Below are 22951 nucleotides of genomic sequence, written 5' to 3' on the forward strand. Positions count from 1 at the left end.
CGTCCCCCGCGGCGGGAAAGAGCCGAGTGGGCTCGAGGCCGACGCGACCATCTTTCGTCGCCGCCGCTGCCGCTGCTGCTGCCGCTGCCGCCGTTGCCGCCGCCCCCGCCGCCCTGAAACAAGCCGTCGCGGCCGCCCCCATCGCCCCTGCCCGCTACCATGTCCGCCCAGGCGCAGATGCGGGCCCTGCTGGACCAGCTCATGGGCACGGCTCGGGACGGTGAGTCAGAGCGGCCGACCAGGCGATGGGCTGGGGTGGGAGTGAGGCGAGGCCGCCGGGCGGCCGGAGGCGGGGGCCGCGATCGTCTGCGCCTGCGCCGGGCACCGCTCCTCCTCCCCCGCGCGCCGACCGCAGGCGCCGGGCCTTTGTCTAAGCTGGCTCGCCTCTGAGGCGGCCGCAGCCGGGTTATTTCTGAGCCGGCTGTGGGTCCGGGTCGGGCTCCTCTCTCGGAGTCTGCGCCATGGATGGGGCTTCAGCCTCCTTCCTATTTACAGTCCGGCGACTGCTTCCCCGGCGGGTGCCGCGGCTCTGTGCCCCTCCGCGGACGGTGGAGTCGGCGGAGGGCTGGAATCAGCGTGGGCTCCAGGTCGCTGGCAGTCGGGTGGCAGAACTCCTCCGAGGCTCCTTGGGAAGAAGCTACACCCGAGGGAGCCGGATGGGGCTCGAAACCCTGGCCCGTTCTGGTTCTGTACCATTGCAAGGGGAGCCGTAAACTGAGCTTCTCTAACGTGGGTTCTGCCGAGTACTTTTCCAGCTCCCCCCTCCCCCCCAGCACACAGGAGAGCCTCGGTGTAGCCAGCTCTTGGCAGTCGTTAGGTAGGTTGTACTGTGTAGGGAGGAGCTCAAGATCATGGTGGTTGTCACAGGAGAAAGCGATTGCATCTTTGCAAAGCTAAAATACCTGCTGCGGTTTGTGTTTTCTTTTCTACTGAAGTAATGAAGTTGTAAGTTCACACTGGCACATTCTCAGGGCTGTGCAGATTATTTGCACTTTATTTCATAGGTGAATAAGTGCTTTTTAGCTTTCTTTGTATATTGAGTTGCTTTTGAATTGCTTCCCATATTTTTATTTCATACAAACTGAACAATTGTGGCCCCTCTATTTTATTTATAAAGGTTCAGTGTATCTTTGCCTGCCTACATCAATCTGCAAGGGAGTTGCAGAAAGCCTCATGTTCATCGAGCCGTGAGTCACAACCAATTTCTAAGCTGTTATAACAAAAAAGTGTTTGCTTTTTTTCACGAGTAACTTTAAAAGTGTAGTTTAGAAAGAAAACATTTTCAATAAAAAGACACTACATTAATCCTGGATGCTTGCAAATCCTAAAAGATATTCCTCTAGTGTTGCACAGCTCTGTGTTGTACACACAGACTGGCTTTTAAAATTTGTCACATACCACTTTGCCTTTACTTTTATGTATCATTCCCCCGACTTCCTTACTGCAGGTGTGGGCAAGAAAACTTTTCCTTTAACACTTTTCAACAGCGGGCATAAAATTCTGCAGCTGAGGTCTTGAAGAATGCAGATGGGTACAGTATGTGTTGGAGCTCACAGTGTGTATTGACTAACCTAGTTCCCTTTTGCTTTTTTTGGTATTGTCTTGTTAAAAGTGACTCCCAGGTAGCAACTCTCTTTTTTAAGGGTGGGGACAAAAGGGACATAGGAAGAATAGATTTAGATTATTTAAGCGTCTTCAATAGCGTTTGAAAGCTTTATTCTTCATTCAATTTTGGGCAAAACACTGCCTCTGCATTTGTTCATAACAAAAAGATTAATAAGTAGCTTTTGTTGGTGGAAATTACCAGCTCTAAAAGTCACCCTTGGTGGTTCATGGACCTCTGATTAGCTTGGGTTGTGGAATCTCATTGCCACATGTATATGTGGAGCCAATGGCCTTTTGGTGCTCAGCCCTTTACGTCTGACTCCTTGACTTCTTTGGTACAGTGATGGAGTCAGATCTCGTTAAGTGCGATTCTTCATGATGTAACTAGCCTAAAAAAAAATGTGCATTCCACTCCAGTTGTAAATATCTTTAGAGCAGCTTTTCATTGTATTTGATGGGGAGAACACAGAAATGATAGTCTGCAAATTATTCAGGTGAATTGTTATATTGGTTCGTTTTGTGGTTGATGTGATAATATTGTCTTATTTAAAACCACAAATGAATTTCAGGAGATGAAACCAGACAGAGGGTCAAGTTTACAGATGACCGTGTCTGCAAGAGTCACCTTCTGGACTGCTGCCCCCATGACATCCTGGCTGGGACGGTAGGTGCATTTTGGAGGACCTCATAGAAGACTCTGTCATAAGTGCTGTGTAGGCATTGAAGGTTTTTTCTTTTTTTTTTTGAGGCGGAGTTTCGCTCTCGTTACCCAGGCTGCAGGCTGGAGTGCAATGGCGCGATCTCGGCTCACCGCAACCTCCGCCTCCCGGGTTCAGGCAATTCTCCTGCCTCAGCCTCCTGAGTAGCTGGGATTACAGGCACACGCCACCATGCCCAGCTGATTTTTTGTATTTTTAGTAGAGACGGGGTTTCACCATGTCGACCAGGATGGTCTCGAACTCTCGACCTCGTGATCCACCCGCCTCGGCCTCCCAAAGTGCTGGGAAGGTTTTTTCTTTTTTTTTTGAGATGGAGTTTCGCTCTTGTTACCCAGGCTGGAGTGCAATGGCGCCATCTCGGCTCACTGCAACCTCCGCCTCCCGGGTTCAGGCCAATTCTCCTGCCTCAGCCTCCTGAGTAGCTGGTATTACAGGCACGCGCCACTGTGCCCAGTTAATTTTTTGTATTTTTAGTAGAGACGGGGTTTCTCCATGTTGACCAGGATGGTCTTGATCTCTTGACCTCGTGATCCACCTGCCTCGGCCTCCCAAAGTGCTGGGATTACAGGCTTGAGCCACCGCGCCCGGCGGCACTGAAGGTTAAGTTGAATTTTGTTTTAACATAAGTTTGTTTTTGTCTAAGTGGCTGACTTACAGCAGGTAATCCTCTACTCGTATATATGTATGCATGCATGCATACATGCAATGGAGTCTCACTGTGTTGCCCAGGCTGAAGTGTAATGGTGCAGTCACAGCTCACTGCAGCCTTGAACTCCTGGGCTCCAATGATCCTCTTACCTCAGCTTCTTGAGGAGCTGGGACTACAGGCATGAACCATCCTCCTGGCTCAATCCTCCACTCTTTAACTGGCAGAAATCCCTGATGCCCTTAAAATGATAGATTCTGCCGGGCGCGGTGGTTCAAGCCTGTAATCCCAGCACTTTGGGAGGCCGAGGCGGGTGGATCACGAGGTCGAGAGATCGAGACCATCCTGGTCAACATGGTGAAACCCCGTCTCTACTGAAAGTGCAAAAAATTAGCTGGGCATGGTGGCACATGCCTGTAATCCCAGCTACTCAGGAGGCTGAGGCAGGAGAATTGCCTGAGCCCAGGAGGCGGAGGTTGCGGTGAGCCGAGATCGCGCCATTGCACTCCAGCCTGGGTAACAAGGGCGAAACTCCGTCTCAAAAAAAAAAAAAAAAAAAAAAAAAATAGATTCTGTTCATTTGGTAAGATTGTATATTATAGAACAAATTTCACTCTTGTAAAATTCTGTCTGCAAAGTTACTAGATTTTTTTTTTTTTTTTTTTTTTTTTTGAGACGGAGTTTCGCTCTCGTTACCCAGGCTGGAGTGCAATGGCGCGATCTCGGCTCACCGCAACCTCCGCCTCCTGGGCTCAGGCAATTCTTCTGCCTCAGCCTCCTAAGTAGCTGGGATTACAGGCATGCACCACCATGCCCAGCTAACTTTTTGTATTTTTAGTAGAGACGGGGTTTCACCTTGTTGACCAGGATGGTCTCGATCTCTCGACCTTGTGATCCACCCACCTCGGCCTCCCAAAGTGCTGGGATTACAGGCTTGAGCCACCGCGCCCGGCCTAGATTTTTTTTTTGTAAAGTCGTTTATAGTGAGATATTCACAGCTAAATAGGGCAAGTAGCAAGTATTCTTTTTTTTTGTTTTGTTTTGTTTTGTTTTGAGATGGAGTCTCGCTCTCTTGCCCAGGCTAGAGTGCAGTGGCTCGATCTTGGCCTGCAACGTCCACCTCCTGGGTTCAAGCAATTCTTCTGCCTCAGCCTCCCAAGCACTTAGGACTACAGGTGTACACCACCATTTTTGTTTTTTTGTTTTTTTGTTTTTTTTTTTTGAGACGGAGTTTCGCTCTTGTTACCCAGGCTGGAGTGCAATGGCGCGATCTCGGCTCACCGCAACCTCCGCCTCCTGGGTTCAGGCAATTCTCCTGCCTCAGCTTCTTGAGTAGCTGGGATTACAGGCACGAGCCACCATGCCCAGCTAATTTTTTCTATTTTTAGTAGAGACGGGGTTTCACCGTGTTGACCAGGATGGTCTCGATCTCTCAACCTCGTGATCCACCCGCCTCGGCCTCCCAAAGTGCTGGGATTACAGGCTTGAGCCACCGCGCCCAGCCTCATTTTTGTATTTTTAATAGAGACAGGGTTTTACTATGTTGGTCAGACTGATCTCAAACTCCTGACTCGTGATCCTCCTGCCTTGGCCTCCCTAAGTGCTGGAATTACAGGTGTGAGCCACTGCACCTGGCCTAGGACAAGTATTCTAATTGGTTGTAGCAAAAAATATGTTTTAGGTCAGCCTGTAGTTCTTTGAAGATTCTGCATGGGTTTTATTTTTGACCTCAAGTAGAGTGTGGGGAAGACTTTTGATCTAGGAAGGTACATTTTCTTCCCCAAATTCTTCGTTGTTGTTTTTATTTTATTTTTTGTGACAGATTTTCGTGCTGTTGCCCAGGCTGGAGTGCAGTGGCATGATCTCAGCTCATTGCAAACTCTGCTTCCTGGGTTCAACCGATTTTCCTGTCTCAGCCTCCCAAGTAGGTGGTACTGGTGCCTGCCACCACGCCCAGCTAATTTTTGTATTTTTAGTACCAACAGGGTTTAACCATGTTGCCCAGGCTGCTCTCAAACCCCTGACCTTGTGATCTGCCTCCCTTGGCTCCCAAAGTACTGGGGTTACAGGAATGAGCCACCATGCCCGCCCCCCCCGACCTTTTTTTCTTTGGGAGACAGTTTTACTCTTTTTGCTTGTGGAGTGCAGTGTCATGATCTCGGGTCACCACAACCTCTGCCTCCCCTGAGGCTCCTGCCTCAGCCTCCCCAGTAGCTGGGATTATAGGCATATGTTAGCATGCCCGGCTAATTTTGCCCGGCTAATGGGGTTTCTACACATTGGACAGGGTGGTCTCGAACTCCTGACCTCCTGATCTGCCCTCCTTGGTCTCCCAAAGTGCTGGGTTGATGCCTGTGAGCCACTTTGCTTGGCAATTTTTTTTTTTTTTTTTTTTTTTTTTTTTTTTTGAGACAGAGGCTCACTCAGCTACCCAGGCTGGAGTGCAGTGGTGTGATCTCGGCTCACAGCAACCACTGTCTCCCGGGTTCAAGTGATTCTCCTGTCTCAGACTCCTCAGTGGCTGGGATTACAGGCACTTGCCATCATGCCTAGCTATTTTTAGTATTTTAGTAGAGACGGGGTTTCACCATGTTGGCCAGGCTGATCTTGAACTCCTGACCTCAAGTCATATGCCTATCTCGGCCTCCCAAAGTGTTGGGATTACAGGTGTGAATCACTGCCCCTGGTTGCTCGGCCAAATTTCTAATTTTTTCATAGAGACGGTCTCACTGTGTTGCCCAGGCTGACATCAAACTCCTGGGTTCAAGTGATCTCCCCACCTTGCCCTCCCTAAGTGTTCAGATTGCAGACATGTGCTGCCTCAACTGGTCCCATATCATTTTTTTTTTTTCTTTCCTTCCTGGTTGTGTAGACATGTTCATTTTTCCTATTGGGGGCGTCTCCTAATTGGGATGTTGGGTTTGGTTAACATGCACTTTATAACTTGACACCATGATCCTCAGCCCACAAACTTTCCTATTGCTGTGTAGATTTGGCCAGAAGCAGAAGGTGTCTGCATAGAGTCCTGTACTTAGGATTTAGATTAAAATCATACATTGTTGTCTAATTGTACTGCATGTAGTACACATAATGGCACATCACGCTAATCTTACAACATAGGTCATTTTGTTTTAGTAAAGGAACATTTTGTTTGTCAAACAGGGGAACTGAGTGGGACAAATATCTGTCCCTACTTTTATGTAAGTTCAGGGTTATTTCCCAGGTTAGGAGAATGTGTAGAGGATTCATTTGGCTATGAATCAGGCTGTTCTGCTTTCTTCCCTTTGATAGACAATCGGCTCCACAAAGCCAAGTGTTAGTTTGTGATATAATTGCCAAAACCTAACTTCTGTCTGCTTTTTCCTTTTCCTCTGTCTCTGCATCTTAGGCATCAAACATCTCGAGTAGTCAAGATTGCAAGACAGGATGCCTACAGACTTGTTGCAGTGAGACTGTTTTCTGGCCCTTTCCCTTTTTTTTTTTTTTTTTTTTTTTTTGAGGCAGAGTCTGGCTCTTATCGCCAGGCTCGAGTACAGTGGTGCAATCTCGACTCACTGCAACCTCCACCTTGCAAGGTCAAGTGATTCTTGTGCCTCAGCTTCCTGAGTAGCTGGGATTACAGGTGCCCACCACCACACCTGGCTAATCCTTAAATTTTTAGTGGAGACTTGGTTTTATCATGTTGGCCAGGCTGGTCTTGAACTCCTGACCTCACGTAATTCTCCTGCCTCAGCCTCCCAAAGTGCTGGGATTACAGGTGTGAGCCACTGTGCCCAGCCCTGTCTCTTTCCTATCCTCACCGTCCCATATGCTACCATTTACTGAATCCTTGGACTGATGCAAAAATAAAACTGGGCCCGGTGTGGCGGCTTACGCCTGTAATGCCAGTATTTTGGGAGGCTAAGGTGGGTGGATTACTTTAGGTCAGAAGTTTGAGACCAGCCTGGCCTATGTTATGAAACCCCATCTGTACTAAAAATAAAATTAAAAAAAATTAGCTGGGCATAGTGCCTGGAGCTTGTAATCCTCCCAGCTACTTGTGAGTATGAGGCAGGAGAATTGGTTGAACCTGGGAGGCAGAGGTTGCAGTGAGCTGAGGTCATGCCACTGAACTCCAACCTAGGTGACAGAGTGAGACTCCATTTCAAAAAAAAAAAAAAAAAACGGCCGGGCGCGGTGGCTCAAGCTTGTAATCCCAGCACTTTGGGAGGCCGAGGCGGGTGGATCACGAGGTCGAGAGATCGAGACCATCCTGGTCAACATGGTGAAACCCCGTCTCTACTAAAAATACAAAAAATTAGCTGGGCGTGGTGGCGCGTGCCTGTAATCCCAGCTACTCAGGAGGCTGAGGCAGGAGAATTGCCTGAACCCGGGAGGCGGAGGTTGCGGTGAGCCGAGATCGCGCCATTGCACTCCAGCCTGGGTAACAAGAGCGAAACTCCATCTCAAAAAAAAAACAAAAAAAAACAACAACAACAAAACAAAAAACAAAATTGGCCAAAGCCAGTTAATTTAGTTGCCTTGATTACAGTCCAGTTATCTTTGGGTCTAAAAGAAATAGAAACCTTACGCAATTAAATGCATTAGTTTCAAGTATCATGTAGTCAAGTATCATGTAGTCACGATGGTAAAAGTGAAATGAGGCTTCTCAGCCATATCCCCTTTCTTAATTTTCTTATAGTTTCAGTATTCAAACCAAGTCCTGTTACGTGCTTTCTACTGTAGGTAGGCACTCATGTACTTTTTGTTTCCTTTCTACAGCGCATGGATTTAGGAGAATGTACGAAAATCCACGACTTGGCCCTCCGAGCAGATTATGAGATTGCAAGTAAAGAAAGAGACCTGTTTTTTGAATTGGATGTAAGTTTTATTTAGTGTTGATTTATTCGTACTGCGAAGAACTCAATATTGAACTAACAAGAATAATGTAACATACGTAAGTTATGAAGCAAAATAATAAAGTTGATACTTGTTATCCTGCCACTCATGCTGAGAGCTAGAACAGCCAGTACTGTCTACATCTGTGTATCTACTGTGCAACACCGTCATAAATGTTAATATGTATCGTCTCATTTTGTTGCTTTTAAGTGTTTGTTACATTTTTATGAGTCCTTGAACAGTGTTTGTTCTTGCTTAGTTTTGAGCTTTATAAAAGTGGTTTCATAGTGGAGTGTTTAAAATTAGATTTTTTCCTTTCAGTATTATGTTTCTGTTTACCCAGGTTGTTACATGTTTGTTTTCATTGCTGCTTGAATAATTTTCAAACCATGCTTTCTTTATTCATAGACGTTTAGATTGAATCTAGTTTTGCTGTTGCAGACAATATGAATATTTTTGAATATTTTTGGCATGTGTATAAAGATTTATCTTGGGTATATTCCTAGGAGAGGAATTGTAAAGTCTCTGTAAATTTTCACCGCATAGCAGTGTGTACACTTTAACCAATGCTTTGTATTATCAGACTATTTAAGTTTTGCAGTTTAGTGGTTGTAAAATGGCATTTCATTATGGTCTTAATTTGCATTTCTTAGTATTCAGTAGTTGTGATGTTTTATCTACATTAGTAAATCCTTTTTTTTTTTTTTTTTTTTTTTTGAGATAGGATTTCACTCTGTTGCCCAAAGATTATATAGCTGACTGTAATTGAATTCCTGGGCTCAGGTGATCCTCCTTCCTTAGCCTCCTGAATAGCTACAACTACAGATGCACATGACCATTTGTGGCTAATTGTTTATTTAAATTTTGAGACAGGGTCTTGTTCTGTCTCACAGGCTGGAGGGAATTGACGTGATCATGGCTTGTTGTAACCTTGACCTCTTGGGCTCAGTGACACCTCTACCTCAGGCTCCTGAATAGTTGGGGATACAGGTGTGTGCCACCATACCCAGCTGTTTTTTTGTTTTTATTGTTTTTTGTAGTGACAGGGTCTTACTGTGTTGCCCAGGCTGGTCTCAAACTCCTGGCCTCAAGTGGTCTTGCCACCTCAGACTCTCAAAAGTGTTGGGATTTCAGGTGTCAGCCACTGTGCCTGGCCAGTAAATCCATTTAGAGTAGCATTTTCAGCTTTTTTTCATTGTTGCTCCCAGAGGAACCTTTTTAAACTTTTTCTTCTAATTGTCCCATTTCACCTTTCACCCTGTGAAATCTTGATATCACAGACAACCTGCATATGTGTATATATGTATATATATATGTATATGTATAATTTTATTTATTTTATTTTTTTACCAGAGGCCCACTGCATTCCTAAAGGAACAACTTGCATGTTTGTTTATGTACTGTGATTTTTTTTCTGGGCCGTAGACCATTGTAATATATGGTATTTTTTTACACTTTAAAATTAGTGCTCACTCCTGCCCCCATCAAGAATACGTGATTTTTTTTTTTGGGAGATGGAGTCTCTCTCTGTCACCAGGTTGGAGTGCAGTGGCGTGATCTTGGCTCACTGCAGCCTCCACTTCCTGGGTTCGAGTGATTCTCTTGTCTCAGCCTCTGGAGTAGCTGGGACTACAGGCACGTACTACCGTGCCCAGCTAATTTTTGTGTTTTTAGTAGAGACAGGGTTTTACCACGTTGGCCAGGATGGTCTTGATCTCCTGACCTTGTTAACCACACCGGTTCAAGTAGTTCTCCTGCTTCAGCCTCCCAAGTAGCCAGGATTACAGACGTGAGCCACCATGCCCAGCTAATTTTTGTATTTTTAGTAGAGGCAGGGTTTTACCATGCTGGCAGAATGGTCTTGATCTCATGACCTCGTGATCTGCCCGCCTTGGCCTCCCAAAGTGCTGGGATTACAGGCATGCACCACTGCGCCTGGCCCATTTTTCTTTAATGTCTGTGCTAACAGTAAGTTACCAAACTTTTGGTTCTGCCAATCAGAGGTTAAAAAAAAAAAAGACATTTATAGGCTGGGGGCAGTGGCTCATGTAATCCAGCACCTTGGGAGGCCACGGCAGGTGGATCACTTGAGGCCTGGAGTTGAGACCATCCTGGCCAACATGGCAAAACCCCTTCTCTGCTAAAAACACAAAAGGTAGCTGGGGGTAGTGGTGCATGCCTGTAATCCCAGCTACTTGGGTGGCTGAGGCACGAGCACTGCTGAACCCAGGAGGCGGAGGCTGCAGTGAGCTCAGATTGTGCCACTACACTCTAGCCTGGGTCACAAAGTGAGACTGTCTCTCCCCCTCACCTCCCTCCCCCTTAGAAAAAAAGACATTTGTGGGCCTTGGTTTTCTGCCTGGACCATCACGGTAAGCTTGATGGATGGGACTCCTGGCAGATTTCTACCAGGCATCCACCCAGAACTCAGTTGTTTCACCTGGGAGAAGATGCCTCCATATCCCCATCTTTGGCTCCTTCCAGCCTGATTCAGCCTCAGCCTGACCACAACAGAGCCAGGCCTTTATTTGTTTTATCTGGAAGTTGCCTAGGAAAGGATCTGTGCTATATTTGTTATAAGGTAATCTATAAACTAAGTTTATCAAACAGCAATGTTAATCAAATTAAGCTCTGAAAAAGTTACAGATGGCCGGGTGTTTGCTCGCACCCATAATCCCAGTACTTTTGGAGGTGGAGACAGGAAGATTGCTTGAACCCAGGAGTTCTCAATCAGCCTGGGCAAAGTCTCTACAGAATCAGAAATTTTAGCTGGGCGTAGTGACGTGTTCCTATATTTCTAACTACTTGGGAGGCTGAGGTGGAAGGATGGCTTGAGCGTGAGAGGCTAAAGTGAGCCATGATTGTGCCACTGCATTCTAGCCTGGGTGACAGAGCAAGATGCTCTCTGGAATAAAAAGGGGAAAAAAATTCAAAAAGGTATATTTCTTTAGTGTTCACATGTTGAAAATATAATGAATTGTATTTTTGTAATTCAGCGAAAGTGTAATTAACCTTTTCCCCCCATGCTGTCTGGCTATGTGATGTTGTGACACATTTTCAGAACAACACATATGGGCTCATTTCAAAGCTGTTTTTAGTATACCATATGAGACCAGTTCCGATTCTATGTAGTTTTTCTGTCTTACAAATGTCCAGTGTAATAGATTTTTCTAGGTCAAGTGTCTCGGGTTAGAGTCCCTGTGTGACCCTGGGCAAGTTATTTCACCGTCTTCTAGTCTCTCTAAAGTGGGCTGACGATGGCTGCCTCAGATTTGTGAGGATGAAGTGCAAGGTCTTTGGAGCCAGACCACAAGGGTCCTTGCATCCTGACTCCATTGCTCACTGAGTAGTTCGGCAGCTGTACTTCAGTTTGACCTGTGCAGTAGAGATCCTGCAAGTTCCTCTGCGGATGTTTTGAGGTGCGTGGTGCACGCGCAGAGCGCAGCACAAGGGCCCCTGTTTGCTGTGACAGTTCTGACTGACAGCATGGGCTTATTTGGCTCAGTGATCTCTGGCCTATGTCATTGCTGCTGGGCTGGGAGAGCTGGGAATGGTACCAGACAGTCCATGTGTGGGGAGACAACGTCCTCAGCGGAGATGACACTTGCTAATATTGCCCAATTTTGCCCTATTATTAAGACACTTAGGCCTTTGTGCTGGTGCTGTCATGCTTAGGTGCTTTTAGGATTCATGTTTTATAGCACCACCCTGAAAGATACAGAGGTTGGGTTTCGTTCTTTTTTTTTTTGAGACAGAGTCTCACACTGTTCCTTGGGCTGGAGTAATGGTACAATGGCCTCACTGCATTCTCTGCTTCCTGGGTTCAGGCGATTCTCCTGCCTCAGCCTCCCAAGTAACTGGGATTACAGGTGCCCACCACCACACCCAACTAATTTTTTGTATTTTTAGTAGAGATGAGGTTTCACTATTTTGGCCAGACTAGTCTCGAACTCCTTACCTCATGATCTGCCTGCCTCAGCCTCCCAAAGTGCTGGGATTACAGGCATGAGCCACCATGCCCACTCTTTTTTATTTTATTTTTTTTTGAGACAGAGTCTTGCTCTGTTGCCCAGGCTGGACTACAATGGCATGGTGTTGGCTTCCTGCAACCTCCACCTCCCAGGTTCAAGTGATTCTTCTGCCTCAGCCTCCGGAGTAGCTGGGATTACAGGCACCTGCCACCATGCCAGGCTAATTTTTGTGTTTTTAGTGGAGACAGGGTTTCACCGTCTTGGCGAAGCTAGTCTCAAACTCCTGACCTTGTGATCCGCCCACCTTGACCTCCCAAATGCTGGAATTACACATGTGAGCCACCGTGCCCCACCATTTTTTTTTTACATTTTTAGTAGAGACGGGTTTCACCCTGTTGGCCAGGCTGGTGACCTCAGGTCATCCATCCGTGTTGGTCTCCCAAAGTGCTGCACCTGGCCTACCATTTAGTTGTTAGGTTATCAGACATCTGAGTCCATAGCCCATTTGGATTCTGCCTAAGGTGCAGGTAATGGCTTTGATTGGTTAAGGTATTGGCAGGGTTGTCAGCTGCCTGTTTCCTGTTTGACCCCTCGTAAGTGAATTCCTGAGTCTTTCTCATGGGAGTGGGTGATTGCTCCGCTTGGGCAGACAGTAGAGAGCCACTGTGTGGGTGAAGCTGGGGCATCTCAAACTGGTCTGTTAGGGGCTGTTGTCTGAGGTAGGTACAGAAGAGAAGGCACAGTGACCCTTATCAGCTCCTTAGTCCTTGGATCCTGATGAGCTCCAGCCAGTTCTTTATCTTTCCAGTAAGTCCAATGTACAGGTGCATATAAGCAGTCAAATGCCAGATCGTTTGCTTTCTGAAATGTTTACTAGAGAATATCTGGGTAACCAGCAAGAGGCAGTTTGTTATTTTTTTGAGATGGAGTCTCCCCCAGGCTGGAATCCTGTAGCGTGATCTCAGCTCACTGCAACCTCCACCTCCCAGGTTCAAGTGATTATTCTGACTCCGCCTCCCAAATTTCTGGGATTACAGGCATGAGCTACTGCGCCTGGCCAAGAGGCAGTTTTTGAATTCCAAAATTATGGAATGATACCTAGGAGTCAACCTTCATGAATGATGCTGCTTGTCCTTTCTCCAGCTTCCTAGAAGACTGGGCACCAGGAGACTTGAAGCTTCTTCCCTGTCTTGACCTAATCCCAAATATACATGTTTTTGAAAAAAATATTTGAGATTTCTAGACAAGATTATAACCTCCTCTAGTGTCTTTTTGATCCATTCCAGATCTTTGTGGAGCAGTTTATTACAGATGACCTACTCTCCTGCCCATTTTAGGAGTGGTGATACAGATTATCACCCCTTAGTGTTTTCCTGTCATCTGCCTTCTCATCTCTACCTAAAATTTTGTTTTTGGTAAAAGACTGTGCTGTCTAAACCTGTCCTCATTGCAGAACAAACTTACTTGCATTTAACTTGATGCTGACATTAGAAAGCTGACTTAAAGTATAATGTTAAGTGTTTCTTACCTGGTCAGTGGCTGACAGTTGGAAAAGTGAGGTGAGGCCCTGTCTGTGGTTTTTTTTTTTTTTTTTTTGGAGACTCAGTATCACTCTGTCGCCCAGGCTGGAGTGTAGTGGTGCCATCTCGCCTCACTGCAACCTCTCCCTCCTGAGTTCGAGGGATTCTTCTGCCTCAGTCTGCTGAGTAGCTGTGACACAGGTGCGCACCACCATGCCTGGCTAATTTTTGTATTTTTAGTAGAGACGGTTTTTTTTTCTTTTACAGAGTCTTGCTTTGTTGCCCAAACTGGAGTACAGTGACACAGTCTTGGCTCACTGCAACCTCTGCCTCCTAGGCTCAAGTGGTTCTTCTGCCTCAGCCTCCCGAGTAGCTGGAATTACAGGCACCGGCCACCACGCCTGGTTAATTTTTGCATTTTTATTAAGAGACAGGGTTTTACCACTTTGGCCTGGCTGGTCTCGAACTCCTGACCTCAGGTGATCCGCCCACTTCAGCCTCCAGAAGTGCTGGTATTACAGGTGTGAGCCACTGCGCTTTGCCCTGTCTGTATTTTTATCTGAAATTGTGTTGGCCTTTGCCTAGTTATGGTGAATTAACTTTAGCATATGGTAGTTCTCTTATTGTTTCTCTCCAGCCCTTTTCAGGGTTAGCACTTAGACATCTGAGTTTCTTTTCCTTTATCTGTTTGGGTAAATAGCAACCAGGTTTTCCTACTAATTTAGACAGTAGGCAATAACGAAATGTATTCATAGCTCTCAGTAATGTTTGTTCTGTTGTTTTGTTTTTGAGGTGAAAGGGGGAACCCTACCCTCAGAACATGAGGGAATAATATTTACGTGGCTCACAAAGACCAGTGAGTACATCATACACATCTCTCACGACTCCCCGGAAGAGGGCCTTCAGCACTAGTCTAGGCTCAGCCTTTTCTGTCCCTCCGAGAACGCTCTGAATTGCTGCACAGTGTTTTAATTTTCCACAAAACTTCTTTGTAATGTTATTGAGGGTTGAGGTCCTTTACAAGTTTTGGAAATTTCAAATCAAATGAGAAGACCATGCTTCCAGTCATTCATTCTGTTTAACAGATCCCCTTGATTTAATGCGATTAGGAATGTGTTAGCAATAGTGTAGTTTCAGATCTTCCCATTTATCTACAGGCTTTAAAGAAACGAAACCAGGAGTGTATTTACTATCAAGCAAATGGGTTCCAGGACTTTTTGCTTTACACATAATTGATGCCAGCTGTCTGCTTTTCCCATGCTAGGCAATGGATCACTTGGAGTCCTTTATAGCGGAATGTGATCGGAGAACTGAGCTTGCCAAGAAACGACTGGCAGAAACACAGGAGGAGATCAGTGCAGAAGTTTCTGCAAAGGTATGCTTGGGTGACGGTGACTTTGCTACCCATTATGTTCTTGCAAATACTGTGTTGTCGATATCTGTTAACTCACCCTGAGCCCTGATTGGGTGGACAGTAACTCAGTATTCTCTGCCTTATTCCAGTTAAGGACAGAGGGCTGTAATCAGGCATTTATGTGTCATTCTCATCCCTCAGGAGCTGCTGCCTCTGTCTTCTTCTGTGCATTCTTCTCCGTACATGGTTTTATTATTATATTTTTAAAACTTGAATGTAATATTTGCTGAGTTTGATGGCTCACGTCTATAATCCTAGCAGTTTGGGAGACCCAGGTGGGGCAGATTACTTAAGCACAGGAGTTCTAGACCAGCCTGGGCAACATCACGAAACCCCATCTACAAAAAATACAAATATTAGCTAGGCTTGGTGGTGCACATGTGCACCCCAGTTTTTCAGGAAGCTCAGGTGGGAAGATCACTTGAGCCTGGGGTGGTTGAGGCTCCAGTGAGCAATGATCAAGCTACTGTACTTCAGCCTGGATGACAGAGTGAGGCTCTGCCTCAAATGAAAAAAAAAAAAAAAATGGCTGTCTTTTTTTAAAAAAAAAAAAAGAGAGAGATGGAGTCCCTGTTGCCTGGGCGGGTCTCAAGCTCTTGGGCTTAAGTGATCTTCCCACCTTGTCCTCCCAAACTTCTGGGATTACAGGCGTGAGCCAGCGTGCCCAGCCTTTACGTGTTGCTTTAAACTTTAACATCTCCACGTAAAACTGGAAAGAATTACTAAGGAAAGGCCGGGCGCGGTGGCTCAAGCCTGTAATCCCAGCACTTTGGGAGGCCGAGGCGGGTGGATCACGAGGTCAAGAGATCGAGACCATCCTGGTCAACATGGTGAAACCCCGTCTCTACTAAAAATACAAAAAAATTAGCTGGGCATGGTGGCGCGTGCCTGTAATCCTAGCTACTCAGGAGGCTGAGGCAGGAGAATTGCCTGAACCCAGGAGGCGGAGGTTGCGGTGAGCGGAGATCGCGCCATTGCACTCCAGCCTGGGTAACAAGAGCCAAACTCCGTCTCAAAAAAAAAAAAAAAAAAAAAAAAAGAATTACTAAGGAAATGGTCAAAGTGTGGTATATCCATACTACAGAATGAAAAAGGAGGTAGATTTGTGCATGATTAGAGTACCAGCTGCATCGCACTTGTTTTTTGTCTTCAGTGGAACTAAGTCTCTCCTTGTTTCTTCTTTTCAAGATTGTAAAAGCATTTCTTAGGATTTCTGCAATTGCTATTGTGACCAAAGGTGCAATTTTGTTTCAGAAGATAAATCTCAGTAATTAGGTATTTTGCTTATAGCATACAGTTGTGCATTTAAACCTAGACACTTTGTTACCCTTTCCAAGAAGAAGAAAGTCATAAAAAGAGACAGGCTCATTGATCCTTGAAACCATGTTGGAAGTGACAAAGGTGCTATTGGTTTAATTGGAACACAGCACATGGGATTAATTTATGGTTATAGTCTCAATGCTGGCAATAAGGATGCCTTAATTCTTTTTTTTTTTTGAGACAGAGTTTCACTCGTTCGTTACCCAGGCTGGAGTGCAATGGCACGATCTCGGCTCACCGCAACCTCCGCCTCCTGGGTTCAGGCAATTCTCCTGCCTCAGCCTCCTGTGTAGCTGGGATTATAGGCACACGCCACCATGCTCAGCTAATTTTTTGTATTTTTTTAGTAGAGATGGAGTTTCACCATGTTGACCAGGATGGTCTCGATCTCTTGACCTCGTGATCCACCCGCCTTGGCCTCCCAAAGTGCTGGGATTACAGGCTTGAGCCACGGCGCCCGGCCTAGGATGCCTTAATTCTTAACTATGGATCTTTTTTTTTTTTTTTGACAGGATTTCACCATGTTGGTCAGGCTGGTCTTGAACTCCTGACCTTAGGTGAGCTGTCCACCTCGGCCTCCCAAAGTGCTGGGATTATGGGCATGAGCCACCACGCCCGGCCCTACGTGTGGATCTTTAGGTGGTCCATTTATTTTCAGTAGAACAGACTGGCAGTGGAGCAGGAGAAACCCTTGTTTCCTTTGCATTCACTGTCATTTTTAGATGTCTCCTTACCTGATTCTTTCTCCTCACAGGCAGAAAAAGTACATGAGTTAAATGAAGAAATAGGAAAACTCCTTGCTAAAGCCGAACAGCTAGGGGCTGAAGGTAATGTGGATGAATCGCAGAAGATACTTATGGAAGTAGAAAAAGTTCGTGCGAAGAAAAAAGAAGCTGAGGTTGGTGAGAGAAATGTCTTAGGGAAAGAGAAATCTTAGTAATTTGGAAGAGTTTACCATTTGAATTAATTTAAGCCATACTTGCTTGCATTTAGAAAGAAATTATGAGCTTTGTTTTTTCAAGCAGTTTTAGCTTCACAGCAAAATTGAGAAGAAAGTACAGAGATTCTCCATGTACCCCCTCCTCAGACAACCTCCATTACCAGCATCCTCCACAATCAGTGGGTCTGCATTGACACATCATTATCACCCAGAGTCTGTAGAAAATGTTAGATATGTCATGAATACATAAAATACATGTGGATACTAGATTTTTAAAATTTATACCATAAAATATATACAAATGTATTATGAAAATGTAACATTTATCAAAACTTATGCATATGGCCAGGTATGGTGGCTCTTGGCTTTAGTCTCAGCTGATTGGGAGGCTGAGATGGTAGGATCCTTTAATCCTAAGAGTTTTGAGGTCCAGCCTGGGCAACATAGCAAGACCCTGTCTCAAGGAAAACCTTACGTGCAAACACTTAACAGACTGTACATGATACCATTTGCCATTGAGAGATGTAAACAAACGTACTGCAGAGGTGCAGTATTAAATCAGTCCTGCATAAGAATAACTGTAATGTGCCGGGCGCGGTGGCTCAAGCCTGTAATCCCAGCACTTTGGGAGGCCGAGGTGGGTGGATCACGAGGTCAAGAGATTGAGACCATCCTGGTCAACCTGGTGAAACCCCATCTCTACTAAAGATACAAAAAATTAGCTGGGCATGGTGGCGCGTGCCTGTAATCCCAGCTACTCAGGAGGCTGAGGCAGGAGAATTGCCTGAACCCAGGAGGCGGAGGTTGCGGTGAGCCGAGATGGCGCCATTGCACTCCAGCCTGGGTAACAAGAGCGAAACTCCGTCTCAAAAAAAAAAAAAAAAAAAAAAAAAAAAGAATAACTGTAATGTATACTGTACTACCACTATAAATAATGCCACCTCTTGTTGCTATTATGTGGAGCTTAAGTGTTGCAGGTATCCACGTGAAACACCATGTAACACTAATCACCTCGGAAGGAGCAGTTCACCTCCAGTACGTTGCTTACTGCAGTAAAAAGTGATCTTGTGTTTAGTGCAATACCATAAACTTTGAGTAATGCCATAGGAGCCATATGATGAGTGCCACTAGTGATGCTGAAAATGCTCCCAAGAAGGCAAGAAGAGTCACAGTATTACAAGAAAGAGTAGAATTGCTTGATATATACATTAGATTGAGGTCTGTAGCTGCAATTGCCACCATTTCAGACAGACAATTCATGTTATAAATGAGCAATAATAGAGTTGATAAGTACAGCACAGTGTTACAAATGTATTTCATTTTCCTTATAATTTTTTGATAACATTTTCTTTAGCTCACTTTATTGTAAGAATACATTATATAATACATACAATATACAAATAAGTATTAATCCGTAGGCCGGGCGCGGTGGCTCAAGCCTGTAATCCCAGCACTTTGGGAGGCCGAGGCGGGTGGATCACGAGGTCGAGAGATCGAGACCATCCTGGTCAACAAGGTGAAACCCCGTCTCTACTAAAAATACAAAAAGTTAGCTGGGCATGGTGGTGCGTGCCTGTAATCCCAGCTACTCAGGAGGCTGAGGCAGGAGAATTGCCTGAGCCCAGGAGGCGGAGGTTGCGGTGAGCCGAGATCGCGCCATTGCACTCCAGCCTGGGTAACGAGAGCGAAACTCCGTCTCAAAAAAAAAAAAAAAAAAAAAAAAAAAAAGTATTAATCCGTAAACTTGTCCAACCTGAGGGCCATGGGCCACATGCAGCCCAGGACGGTTTTGAATGCTGCCCAACACAAATTTATAAACTTTTTAAAAACGTTAAGAGATTTTCTTTTATTTTGTGATGGAATCTTGCTCTGTACCCGGGCTGGGGTGCTGTGGCATGATCTCAGCTTAACTGCAGCCTCCACCTCCTAGGCTCAAGCAATTTTCCTGCTTCAGCCTCTTTGGTAGCTGGGATTACAGGCTCCCACCAGCACACTCACCTAAGTTTTCTTTATTTTATTTTGTTTGTTTATTTTATTTATTTATTTATTTATTTTTTGAGATGGAGTCACCCTGTCGCCCAGGCTGGAGTGCAATGGTGTGACCTTGGCTCACTGAGGCCCCTGCCTCCCAGGTTCAAATGACTCTCATGTCTCAGCCTCCTGAGTAGCTGGAATTACAGGCACATGGCACCATGCCTGGCTAATTTGTATTTTTAGTGGAGAGTTCTGTTCCTGTTTGTCCATGTCACCTTCAGCAGTTGGTAATGGTGGTTTTTGCTATTCTGATAGGTGTGTAGTGGCATATTGTTTTATTTATTTATTTTATTTATTTATTTATTTATTTTTGAGACGGAGTTTCGCTCTTGTTACCCAGGCTAGAGTGCAATGGCGTGATCTCGGCTCACCGCAACCTCCGCCTCCTGGGTTCAGGCAATTCTCCTGCCTCAGCCTCCTGAGTAGCTGGGATTACAGGCACACGCCACCATGCCCAGCTAATTTTTTGTATTTTTAGTAGAGACGGGGTTTCACCATGTTGACCAGGATGGTCTCGATCTCTCGACCTCGTGATCCACCCGCCTCGGCCTCCCAAAGTGCTGGGATTACAGGCTTGAGCCACTGCGCCCGGCCTATTATTTATTTTTTGAGACTGTTTTTCTCTGTTGCCCAAGCTAGAGTGCAGTGGCTCGATCTTGGCTCACCACAACCTCTGCCTCCTGGTTTCAAGCAGTTCTTGTGCCTCAGCCTCCCAAGTAGCTGGGATTACAGGTGTGTACCCCCACACCTGGCTAATATTTTGTATTTTTAGTAGAGATGGGGTTTCACCATTTTGGCCAGGCCAGTCTGGAACTCCTGTCCTCAAGTCATCCACCCACCTCGGCCTCCCAGAGGGCTGGGATTATAGCTGTGAGCCACTGCACCTGGCCAGAACTTTTTAATTTTCATGAACTCCATTTTGTCAATTATTTCTTTCATGGATGATGATTTATCTAAAAAGGCATGTGGTCCAGAATACCTTTTTCATTTTTTTTTTTTTTTTTTTAAGACGGAGTTTCGCTCTTGTTACCCAGGCTGGAGTGCAATGGCGCGATCTCGGCTCACCGCAACCTCCGCCTCCTGGGTTCAGGCAATTCTCCTGCCTCAGCCTCCTGAGTAGCTGGGATTACAGGCACGTGCCACCATGCCCAGCTAATTTTTTGTGTTTTTAGTAGAGACGGGGTTTCACCATGTTGACTGGGATGGTCTCGATCTCTTGACCTTGTGATCCACCTGCCTCAGCCTCCCAAAGTGCTGGGATTACAGGCTCGAGCCACTGTGCCTGGCTCTCGTTTTTTTTTTAAAAAAAGGCATTACTACACAAGCTCAGCTACATCTAGATCTTCTGTGTTGTCTTCAAGGAGTCTTTTTTTTTTTTTTGAGACGGAGTCTGGCTCTCTGGCCAGGCTAGAGTGCAGTGGCGCAATCTCAGCTCACTGTAACCTCTGCCTCCCGGGATCAAGCAGTTCTCCTGCCTCAGCCTTCCTAATAGCTGAGACTACAGGTGCACACCACGATGCCCAGCTAATTTTCGTATTTTTAGTAGAGACGGAGTTTTGCCATGTTGGCAAGGATAGTCTCAATCTCTTGACCTCCTGATCCACTTGCCTCAGCCTCCCAAAGTTCTGGGATTACAGGTGTAAACCACTGCGCCTCTTCGAGATTGACTTTTTTTTACTCAACATAATTAGCATTTATTTTGAAAGATGTTACTAGGGTGGCATTTAAGGTTTCAAAACTATAGAAGGATACAGAATATTGTTTTTGCTTAAGGTTTTTTTTTCAGTTAATGATATATACTGTAATGGAAATTCAACTTCTTGTTTTTTTCTTATCCATTCCCCACCTTTTATTTCTTAATATTTGAGACAGGGTCTTGCTGTCACCCAGGGTTGCCTAGGGTGAAGTGCAGCGGTGCAGGCGCAGCTCACTGCCTCCTCGACCTCCTGGGCTCAGGCAATTCTTCCAAATCAGCCTCTTGAGGAGATGGGACTACAAGCCTTTGCCACCACATTGGGCTAATTAATTTTTTATTTTTAGAGACTGGGTCTTCTGTGTTGCCCATGCAGGTCTCAAACTCCTGAGCTCAAGTGATTCTCCTCAGTCTCCCAGAGTGCTGAGATTATAGGCATGAGTCAGTGCACCCAGCCTAGAATGCATTTTTTTTTTTTGAGCCTCAGTCTTGCTCTGTCACCCAGGCTGGAATGCAGTGGCATGATCTTTGTTCACTGCAGCCTCTGCTTCCTCGGTTCAAGCAATTCCTCTGCCTCAGCCTCCTCAGTAACTGGGACTACAGGCACGCATCACCATGACCAGCTAGTTTTTCTTTTTTTTTTTTTTTTTTTTTTTTGACAGAGTCTTGCTTTGTCACCCAGGCTGGAATGCCACGGTGTGGTCTCTGCTCACTGCAAACTCCGCCTCCTGGGTTCAAGTGATTCTCCTGCCTCAGCCTCTTGAGTAACTGGGATTACAGGCTCACGACACCATGCCTGGCTAATTTTTGCATTTTTAGTAGAGACGGGGCTTCACCATGTTGACCAGGCTGGTCTTGAACTGCTGACCTCTCATGATCCACCCGCCTTAGCCTCAGGTGTCAGCCACTGTGCCCGGCCTAATTTTTGTATTTCTAGTAGAGATGGGGTTTCACCATGTTGGCCAGGCTGGTCTTGAACTCCTGACCTCGTGGTCCACCCACCTCAGCCTCCGAAAATGCTGGGATTACAGGTATGAGCCACTGCAGCCTGGCCAGTTTTTTTTGTGTGTGTGACAGCGTTTTCCTCTGTCATCCTAGTTGGGAGTGTAGTGGTGTAATCTCAGCTCACTGCAACCTCTATCTCCTGGGTTTAAGCAATTCTCATGCCTCAGTCTTTCCAGTAGCTGGTATTACAGGTGTCTGCCACCACGCCCGACTAATTTTTACATTTTTAGTAGTGACAGGGTTTTGCCATGTTGGCCCAGTTCGTCTTGAACTCCTGACCTCAAGTGATCCGTCTACCTTGGCCTCCCAGAGTGCTGGGATTACAGGTGTGAGCCTCCAAGCCCAGCCTGTTAGTGCGTTTCTTAAATAAACAGTGAAAATTGAATTGGTCATAAATATTTGAAGTTTTGTTTGTGTTGTTTTAAATATTTGTTTAAAAGTTACCTCTGTCATCAAATGTTTACATTTCGGAGATTGGATTCTCGGTGACTGCTTTGTATGCTTTTTATCTTTCTATTTTCCTTCTCCAGGAAGAATACAGAAATTCTATGCCTGCTTCCAGTTTTCAGCAGCAAAAGCTGCGTGTCTGTGAGGTCTGTTCAGCCTACCTTGGTCTCCATGACAATGACCGTCGCCTGGCAGACCACTTTGGTGGCAAGTTACACTTGGGGTTCATTCAGATCCGAGAGAAGCTTGATCAGTTAAGGGTATGTTCATCTGTTTCTGGAGAGCTGAGTTGTCTTGGGGTGTCTTTACATTCCTTTAATTTTTAAAAACCTTACATTCTGATCTCTAAGAGCTTGAGATTTGTAGTGAAATACTCAGATTTCATCACTTGGGTTCACACAAGAGACATGATAGCTCAGAGACCAAAGGGGCCTTGGAGATTTAGTATGGACCCTGTTGTTAACAGAAGGAAATGGCAGCGCCACCGGGCCTGATGGCTCATACCTATAATCCCAGCACTTTGGGAGGTCGAGGTGGGCAGATCACCTTAGGTCAGGAGTTTGAGACTAGCCTGACCAACATGGAGAAACCCCATCTCAACTAAAAATACAAAATTAGCCAGGTGTGGTGGTGAATGCCTGTAATCTCATCCACTGGGGAGGCTGAGGCAGGAGAATTGCTTGAACCCAAGAGGCAGAGGTTGTGGTGAGTCAAGACTGAGCCTGGGCAGCAAGTGTGAAACTCCATCTCAAAAAAGAA

The 22951-nt window shown here is 45.7% G+C and overlaps 1 protein-coding gene across 5 annotated transcripts in view; it reads left to right on the top strand.

Annotated features, from left to right (window-relative positions):
• The window catches only part of LUC7L (LUC7 like), a 34718-nt gene continuing 11767 nt past the window's right edge, over positions 1-22951 (top strand). For 2 of the 5 annotated variants that reach the window (XM_039478021.2, XM_039478022.2), the window contains exons 1-6: positions 84-220; positions 2175-2269; positions 7732-7830; positions 14604-14714; positions 16828-16971; positions 22276-22452. In XM_039478021.2, coding sequence (XP_039333955.1) covers positions 160-220; positions 2175-2269; positions 7732-7830; positions 14604-14714; positions 16828-16971; positions 22276-22452 — 687 coding nt within the window. In that variant the 5' untranslated portion in view covers positions 84-159. The other 3 variants (XM_074381840.1, XM_039478023.2, XM_039478024.2) reach the window with 3 other exon arrangements.

The sequence above is a fragment of the Saimiri boliviensis genome, chromosome 12, assembly GCF_048565385.1.
Source record: "Saimiri boliviensis isolate mSaiBol1 chromosome 12, mSaiBol1.pri, whole genome shotgun sequence".
Classification (NCBI taxonomy): domain Eukaryota; kingdom Metazoa; phylum Chordata; class Mammalia; order Primates; family Cebidae; genus Saimiri; species Saimiri boliviensis.